The sequence below is a fragment of the Lolium perenne genome, chromosome 5 (assembly GCF_019359855.2).
Source record: "Lolium perenne isolate Kyuss_39 chromosome 5, Kyuss_2.0, whole genome shotgun sequence".
Lineage (NCBI taxonomy): Eukaryota > Viridiplantae > Streptophyta > Magnoliopsida > Poales > Poaceae > Lolium > Lolium perenne.
In genome coordinates, this window is record NC_067248.2 from 212450371 (window position 1) to 212460181 (window position 9811).

Genomic DNA, 9811 nt, shown 5'->3' on the forward strand with positions numbered 1-9811 from the left:
AAAACTTTGATCACATCACCAATCAAGGCAAGCTATTACCAATGCAAGCTAGGCTAATGCAAACTATTTTGGTTGCAAGTTTATATTCTTGCAAAGTGCAAAGCTCTACAAGAGCAAGGCACCATTACATTTTACTTTATGATCCTATCCCCAGTTTTTACTTTACAAGCTTTATTAAATTTTATTTATCAAAGTTACTTTTTGATTTATGATTCACTTGGTTTAGTTATAGAGTAGTACAAGAGCATCACACTTAGCCTAGCAAGCTTCAAGATATTTTATCACCCCTCATAACTAATTGCTAGTGCTCAATATTAAAAGTGACTACTCTACTTGGGAACTTGTGAATTGAAATTAACTTTGAAAACCTTGGGATGATGAGTCATTCTATTGAAAGATTTTGAAGGTGAATATGACTGGTGAATGACTTGGTGAATTTTACCAAAACTGATGGTTGGGTTCGGATGCGATACCATTCTAATTTTACAAGTACCCCCCACAATACCTGAATCTGGGTAAGGCTTAGCTGGAAACTTATGTATTTTAGTATGGGTTCCCCTTGAACAAGCGTCATAGGGGTTATGCCGAGGCTGCCTCCATTGATTGTGAAATGACGTGAAATGAGGTGAATGTCCTACCCAAGCCCTGTGCAGTTCCCGGGTTGACGGTTTGTTTTCACCGGGAGGCCAAGCTCATGGGGAGAGGTGCCTATACTAGAGTATGTAAATGAAATGTTAGGATTGGTAGTCCGCGTACTACGTACGATAAATCAGGGCCAGTTACCCCTGATGAACTATTGCAATTGTTGTGGCACAAGTGTACACCTCTGCAGAGTTTAACCTATTCGAATAGCCGCGTCCGCGGTTATGGACAGTTGGAAAGGCCATACTGTTCCGTCATCAGAACTTTTCTAAAAATATGAATGGTGATTTGTGATTTGAATTGAAAGGTGACTTTGACTTTGAATCACAACTGAGTTGTGGGTATGACACTAATGTTCCCACTTGAGTTTAGCAAATGAAGAAGTTTTGAATATTAAAAGTGCTTATGAAATAAAACTGGCTTTCTGCAAATGAAACTAGAGCTTAGAACCACCTTACTATAGTTGATAGTATTTACCTTATTATTAGTTTGCGGGTACTTGAAAGTACTCATGGCTGTGTCCCTAGCTATTCAAATGGCCAGACTATGAAGAAGAGTACCAGAACTCGGAAGAAGGACAGCAGGACGTCTACGACAACTAGGATCACTCCTGACGTCAACAGTTGCCTGTGGAATAGATGGACTACTACTACGCTACTTCGCTTCCGCTATGTGTTATGTAATTGATCAATAGAACTTCTATTATTGTAATGAGACTGGATCATGTGATCCTTTATTTGTAAGACGATTATGTGTTGTAATAAATGATGTGTTGTGATATCAATCTATTATGTCTCGCAAAAACAATATTCCTGGGATTGCGAGGAATTGCATAATAGGCATCTGGACTTAAAAATCCGGGTGTTGAGAGCCCCTCTCCTGGCTTTTATATAAGGGGCCAGGTCTCAAGAGGTCTAACCGAGTACGACTAGGTCTACAGTAGTTTTAAATCTAATCTTTCCTTGTTCGGCTGCTTTCTTGTCTTGCCCGCTCAGGAATCTTCTGGTGCGCCATCCAAGTGGCCCGTCTTGCCTCCAGGTGCCTTCATGGGCCTCCGACTGGATAATACAGGATAGAGCAATATCGGTTACCCGAAGGGTAATGCCCACGTCAGTGGGCTCTTTCGAAGATGGCAAAACAGTTTAACGGCTACAAGAAGAAATTGGACAACTTGTTTGTCAAGGAAAAAAAGACTCCGGATTTCAATGGACCCTATGAGAAGATAAAAGACCAGTGGGAGGTTTTTGTGAAGTACAAGACATCGGAGAGAGCAAAGAAATGGTCAGAAACCGATAAAAAATACTTCTAAGAAGATATACTACCATATCTTGGGGCAAGGGGGCTACAAGGCTGGCAGGCCTAAGTGGAAGAAAATGGAGGACGACGTAATTCGTAAGGGGATCCAGCCAGAGGTATTGAAATGGAACCAACGGGCAAGAGATTGGTTTTACGCGCATGGGGGCACGTTGGACTCACAAGGGAACTGTATATATACACAAATACATAAGGAAACCCAACTTCCCATTGAAGCATTTAGAAATGTTGCAAAGGAAGTTTCAGAGGGGAAGTTCCATCCCGACAGAGAGAAGGACGAGCTCGCACGCGCCCTTGGGAATCCTGAAAACCCAGGACGAACACGAACCAAACCGGGTTCCACGTGGTTTATTGGGTTTCCTGCAGAAACGAAGAAATATCCTGAGTATGCTTTCACATGCTATCCCAAGGACACGGAGGATAACTTGGTATGGGCGTTAAGGAAAAACTCACACAAAAGGGAAATACTATTTCCTTACAACTTCTCGTGAGTGTTACTGTCTTGAACACATTAAATCTTTTTCGCTTACTCCATGTTAAGTGTAATTGATGAGTTATGCATATGTGTGCAGGTTTCACTTTATCCTGCTAGTCATTGAACCTAACGCCGAAGTAGTAGAAGTCATGGACTCGAAAAGTAAACCCCTTGCAGCGTGGAGGGACATGGCTGATATGCTCTAGAGGGCTTGGAAACGGTTTACCAACAAGACTCCGGGTGTGTGGAAAAAAGAGCTTGAACTTAGACCTTTACCGATAAGTGCTACCAGCTAGGCCCGCGCATCTCTTTGGTTCTAGTTTCAATACCATTATTACCATCCTTGATTAATATTTTAATTGAACTCTATTCTCGTAAAGTGCTTGAGGCAATTAGACGGAAATAATTTATGCGGATTCTACGTTTGCGAGTTCATTCGCTAAACGACCCACCAGGTGGACAAAATTTTAGATCAACTTGAAGTACGTAAACAACATTTATATTTTTATTTTATCACCTTGTACTTCATTATTGACCACCTTCTTGAAATTATTAGATCCAACGGTTGCGGGACGGTCTTCTAGCAACCGAGCGTGTACGAGCAATTCAAGAATAATTGGCGGGATTTTTACTTGAGCAAGTCATAGATCCAAACGTAGAATACCATCAGCCCCCAGTCAATTTTGGAGGTCGCTAATCCATACAAATTATTTTGGAAGTTAATGTAGACATATATGCATGAATGTATGTATCTTCGATCAATATATTCATAACGTTTTTTATGTAATATAATGGTTTTCTATATATGTGTGCATTATAACGTGTTTCAAAAGGAGGCGTTGCGGTAGACTCTGCCGCGTCAGCGTTCTGGTGAAATTCCCTGCCGCGGTAGCGTTTTGGTGAAATTCCCTGCCGCGGCAGGGAAGAGCCCCAGAACGCTGCCACGGTAGAAACCTTTAGCACCGGTTCGTGTTACAAACCGGTGCTATTGGTCCACCGCCCGGGCGCTCATCTGCGGGCCACGTGGTGCCCTTTAGCACCGTTCACAACTAAACCAGTGCTAAGGGGGGGGGGGGGGGGGGGGTTTTGCACCGGATGCTTTGCACCGGTTGGTCAGCCGGTAAATAAGGGTTTTACCAACTGGTGCAAAAGCGCTGTTTTCCACTAGTGACTCATATGTACCCTGTCCTTCGTGGAAGTCTTGACAATACTCGACCAGCCACCTACCGGGGTCACAGCGGGAGGTGAAGGGGAACTTGTTGATGTTCAAAGGGGTGAAAGGTTGGGGTGGCACCGCCCCCAAATATGATGGCTGAATGCAGCACTCTAGCCTTTGGTGGGCTGGCCCGGAGCCTATATGTGTTCGGTCTCGGAGTGGGGTGAGCCAGGGTTCAACCTCTGGCCTGGGCGGCCCTTGCCCCCCCCCCCCCCCCCCCCCCAGACGACCATGAGACCGGTTGTCCCGGGCATCTTGAACCTAAGGTAGGTATATTCTGGTATTGCTCCTAGATGGATCTACATAGGTCATCTCAGGACGGCATCGCCATGGCGCTAAAAATCAGATGCTACGCAACTTAGTATATATTATATTTGCTAAGTAAACATTTGTCATGTAGTCCTAGAACCTCATTGAAATGATCTTTTGGTGTACATATTATATTCCATTTTGCTGGATGATATTTCTTTTTCTTCGCTTTGCAAAAAAATGATATAGTAATCTAATCCTTTTCTTGTCCATACGAGTAAATTTGGTTTGCTAGCCTCCGAACTTTTCTTCAAATCACTGTCTGCAGGATTCTGTTGTGTTGATAATATTGGTCCACATCATTTTCTTGTCCAAAGAAACTTTTGTGTGTATCCACGTTACGGGATACCCATGAGTTGTGAACAGTTAAAATAAATATGGTTGTATATATCAATCGTTGCCGAGACCCACTTTTGAAAGAAAAAAAATGCAGATGGGAAGACATGCCACCCATGATGAAATTAAAACGTGATACTTTACATACCCACAAGAAAGGTGAGGAATTAACATTGCATACAACACCATCATATATCCTTGACATTGATGTTTGGTTTGGATGCAATCAAAGAGCGCTCTTGTGCTGGAGCTGTATGGGCAGGCCATGCAGCGGCGACGGCACCGGATTTCTCGTGAAAGTGTTCTCTTTGCAGGAGAGCTTCCATGTAAAATGTCTCACCAGGTAGTGCATCGTCACCAATACCTGGACCTTTGCAAACTCCATCCCAGGGCATATCCTGGGGCCGCCGCCGAACCCGACGAAGGAGCACGGTGGCGTCGTAGATGACAGGTTCTCAAACCGGGACGGGTCAAACTTAGCTGGCTCGGGGAAGATGCTCGGGTCCATGTGCGTTGCGCTTGCCGTCCAAAACACCTGATAAGACGATTGAGAATTGCATCACCAAATTGTTTTGCTTCAAAAAATGATGGTGCAGCTGAAAGTTAGGAACATGGAGTCCAAATTTGCAATGCACCTGCCATCCTTTTGGTATGCGGTAGCCACCAAACTCGATGTCATCCAGTGCTATTTTAAAGCTCGCGACCACTACAGGGACTATGCGAAGTGTCTCCTGTGCTACTCGCCATGTGAACTTCATATTTGACAGGTCTGCCCAGGTAAGGGGCTCTCCATCAGCCTTGTTTCTTGCAATGTCTTCATGCTCTGTATCTCAAAATTAACACACAACATGACTGACCGAAGTGACAAAAGAAAATGACAGAAACAAAACAACATCAGCATTGCAGATTGGCAGTTGCTCTACGTACCTTGAACCATGGCAGCGAGGGTGGCCGGATCGTTGGCGAGGTGGCGGATCATGAACGTCATGAGTGTGGACGCGGTATCATGGCCGGCAATCATGGGGATCAAGCTGTTGTCGACGATCTCCTCATGGGTCAGAACCTGCTGGCCATGCTCGTCTCTCATGCTGAGCAGGTGGCTGATGAGGTTCTTGTTGGGCGAGTCCCCCTGTTCCGCCTTCTTCTCCCGCATGATCCCCTCGAGTAGCCGTCGAGCCCTTTGTCTTGCCTTGAGGCTCCGGCGGAACGTTGTGAACGGTAGGTTCACCGGGATCGCAATCATGCCTGCAAGCATGCACCCCACGTCATGGGCGAAGGAGTCCCGCACGGCGCTCGCCTCAAGGCCGAAGACTAGCGCGGAGATGATGTTGAACGTCAGCCGTTTCATTAGTGGCAGCACCGTGACGGTCGTCCGGCCGGCCCAGTTCTCCTCTAGGTGGTGCCGCACCTCGGCGTCGATCCTATTAACGTACAGCTTGAGCATGTCTGGCTTGAGGAACTCCATTAGAGCGCCACGGATCCGACGGTGATCAGCGCCGTAGAGGGACAATATGTTCTTCTCCCCGATAATACGCTGGGAGAACAGGGGCACATACGGCGGCAGCAAGCTGCCGAAGAACATCAACTTGTTGGCCGCCGGGCCGGCGAGGAGAACCGTCGGCTTGCCGAACAGAGAGAACTTCGAGACCAGACCATACCTGCTGATCCGGTCCCCAAACCACTGGTCGACGCTGTTAACGTGCATGGCGCGGAGGATGCCGAGTGTCTGACCAACCACCGGCAGACCCAGGGAGCCAGGGGGCAAGTTGGCCGGGCATGCTTTCTTAGCTCTGGTCAGGAGGTGGATGGCAATGGCAAAGGCCGTCACCAGGAGCGCTACGACTTTGGGCAAATAATCCATTCAAGAGGCAATGATCATCTGATAGATCGATCGATGCTACATAACTGGAACATATAGCGACATACATATATATAGGAGCTGGCATCGATTTGGCGAGAGCAGAATTTAATTGAAGATCCTTATTTGTTATTTGCACACAAATGTACAACTAGAGGATTTCGTTTTTTATGTTTGCTCATGTTAATGATACATACATCTATCTATCTAGTATTATATACTAGAAAACATGCCCGCTCGTTGCTTCGGGAATTTTATTTAATTTCTTATATGTTATAGAGTAATTCAGTATTGAAAATCATTTTCCGGTATGTATGCAAGATACTCTCTCTAGTCGGATTTAATCGATTTATTAGGATCAGAGGTAGTACGTGCTAGTCAAGACAGCACATTAAGGCATTAACAAGACGAATGACAAATCATCAGTTAAATAGAAAATGCATGCAACACTCATGGGAAAGATCAACTAAATCAGTAGAGATGTCCAACATAAATAACTGATTACCTACCACTCAAACCACAACAAACTTGTTGCACAGTGCTAGATAACATAAACAAAACATGTCCATCATTCTGCTCCTCTTCTCTGCTACATGCCAATTGACACACGAGACAAAAAAAAGTTGACACTACTAGAAAATAGCTATCAGCGGCGCACCTATTATGGGTATTAATGGTGTATATGTGATGCGCCACTACTAGGGCTTCAGTCGTCACCACTGGTAATTGCTACCAGTGCGCCACATGTATTTTTTTTTTTGAAATTTTGAGTTTCTGCATTTTTTGCGGATTTTTTTTGTTGCGAATAATTTTTAATTTTTTTTGTCTTATGCTAAGCTATGCTGGTATGTTCTATGCTGCCAGCAAAGACGCTTTGGTCGGCGAGATAAAGGCCAGGAAAGAGGTGGTGGTAGGCGAGAGAAGGTGTTGGTAGCAAGAGGAGGGGGAGGGGTGCAACACGGCAGCCGGAGAGGAAGGGGCGAAGCGCGGAGGCCAGTTGGTGAGGAGGGAGGGAGGGGCCGTGCCAAGGCTAGCTGCGACTGAGGCAGGTGGCGACCCTTGGCCCGACGAGGCGGTCGACGAGGTCGTCGGTTCATGAGGAAGGGGAGGAGGAGGCAGGGAGGAGAAGGAGAAGATAGCTTGGGATGATAGAGTGGATGAGGAAGAAGAGAGGGACTTGTGAAAGAGAGGATGAGGAAGAAGAGAGAGATAGGATGTGTGCCTTGCCTCCACCAATAAGAACGCATAATCAAGAGCCCATGGATAGTGTGTTTGTTTACGCACGTTAGGAGCCGTTGGATCGTGCATCTGAATCTAGGGCTAACCAACATAACAGTGGAGCACCACAAGTCCAGCTGTTATATATATTTGTATTTTTTCGTCAAAATCTAAATGCTTCTAAAACTCTTCCTTTTTATTTTTGAGGAATCTAAAAAATCTAGGGGAATTTTACCGAACATGGCGGCATTTCCGAGGAGATCATTTCTGTATGGGTTTGAGGTTAATTCTCACACAGAAAACATGGATAATAGTTATTACAAAGTTTAATCATTGATCATAAATAATCTCTCCATTTCAGATTAATTAGTTCTCACATATTTTTCCAAAACAGGCGAACCTAGACAATAAAATCCGTCTACATACATGCTTATATGAAGACAAAATCTAATCAAGGCTATAACGACTAACATGGAACCAAGAGAGTATATTAATACGAGCATAGCCAAATCATGGACAATATAAAAGATAGAATTTGTACCGGATCCAAATAATTGATAAACATAAGGGTTGACTTATGATATTTTACCGCGTGTACCTTTCCAGCCATGTAAAGTGCGGTGTTTACGTAGAGCTATCATTTTACTACTTTGTCTCATTGGCTGCTATGTTCACTATTTGATTCCTGAGGAGAATCTACATTCAACCAATATATTCTGAGTCGTATGTGAAAGATAATATAGCACTCATGGAAAGAAATATTATTTCATTATGCTTAGCCGTCCTTGATCTCCGAAATCATGCATAATATTTATTAGATCTTGCAACCAATCAACCTATTTAGATTAGTAAGAGTGCATCTAGACAACGGAGATTGGAAAAACATAGATTATGTATGGGATCCAGCGAATTGATTCCATCAAGGATTGACTTAAGATCTCTAGCGTTTATTCTGCATAGTCAACTTACATACTCCCTCCTTCACAGTTTATTAGGCGCGCGCGTACCCCTAGGTCATCAATTTAACCTATATAATTTAAATTATATAATACAAAAATTATATCATTAGAAAATAGAACATCTGAGCTTTTCAATGATATAATTTTTATAACATATAACTAATGCTAAATTGATCAAATTTACGACCTAGGGGTACGCGCATGCCTTATAAACGGTGAGAGAGGGAGTAGTGACTTTTACTAAGTTTCTTTTTTGGAAGGGCTATTCTTAACAAGGTCAACATGCATTAAAAGAATATATTTTCAGACGTATATGAAAGTTATTAGAGCAGTGAAAAAATATTTTATTTCGATATGCTCAGTTGTTCGTTGATCTATAAAATTATGGATAATTATTATTAGGTCGTGAAACTAGTCATCATAAAAAATTACTAGAGTACATTGAATATAGTGGACGTTAGAAACCTAGAGTTGCTAGAATAGTTTTGGATGAATTGACAACACCAAAGGGTGACTTAAGATTTTCTTTACTAGCCAAAACATTTATCATAAATAGATTAGTAAGGGCCCAACCAGATTGTGGACATTAGAAAACATAGAGTTAGTATGGGATATGAGGAACTGATACCACCAAGGGAAGTCCATAAGCTCTTTTTAGAATATACCGTGCATATTGTATTTTACATATATATTCATTGTTGTTGTACCTTATACAAGTTTGATGATCTTTTCCTTTATTTCATATAACTGTAACTTCTTAGATTTGAGAGGTGAGGATCCCAGAAGAGTTTTGGGAAAATTTCAATGTAGATTATATCTGTATGGTTTGGAAGATAATTCTTGTCACAGAAATCATGGATCATAGTTATTAGAAAGTGCAATTGTGTATCATAAACACTTTCTCCATTTCAGATTAATTAGTTCTCGCAATACTTTTTTTTACCAAAACAAGCGAACGTAGAAACTAAAACCCATCTGGATACATGCTTGTATCAAGACCAGAGCTGACCAAAGCAACGAAAAATAACTTGGAACAGAGGGGGTATATTAGTAAGAGCATAGCCCAATCATGGACAATAGAAAACATAGGGTTAGCACAAGACCCAATTAATCGATATAGCTAGCTAAGGGTTGATGTATGATATTTTTCGCGTGTACCTTTCCAACCATGTGGCATGAGGAGTTTATTTTATGTAACGATATCATTGTACTACTTTGTCTCATTGGTTGCTATGTTCACTATTTCATTCCTTAGAAGATTCTACATTAAATCAATATATTCTGAGTTGCACCCAAATGATAAGAGAGGAGTCAAGGAAAGAAATATTTATTAATATGCTTAGCAGTCCTCGATCTCCAAAATTATGCATAATATTTATTTGATATACTAGTAAATCGACATAATTAGATTAGTAAGAGCACATTTAAAGTGTGAACGTTAGAAAAAATAACAATCTGTATTGGATCCAGGGAATTAATACTAC

At 42.6% G+C, this 9811-nt stretch overlaps 1 protein-coding gene across 1 annotated transcript; it reads right to left on the bottom strand.

Moving 5' to 3' along the window:
- Window positions 1–4367: 4367 nt before the first annotated feature.
- On the bottom strand, window positions 4368–6153 carry LOC127298210 (taxadiene 5-alpha hydroxylase). The gene is made up of 3 exons (XM_051328130.2): window positions 5220–6153; window positions 4928–5115; window positions 4368–4827 (listed from the first exon to the last, which is right to left on the bottom strand). Exons 1-3 carry the CDS (start codon window positions 6151–6153, stop codon window positions 4519–4521), a joined length of 1431 nt encoding a protein of 476 aa, XP_051184090.2. The 3' UTR covers window positions 4368–4518.
- Window positions 6154–9811: the final 3658 nt, after the last annotated feature.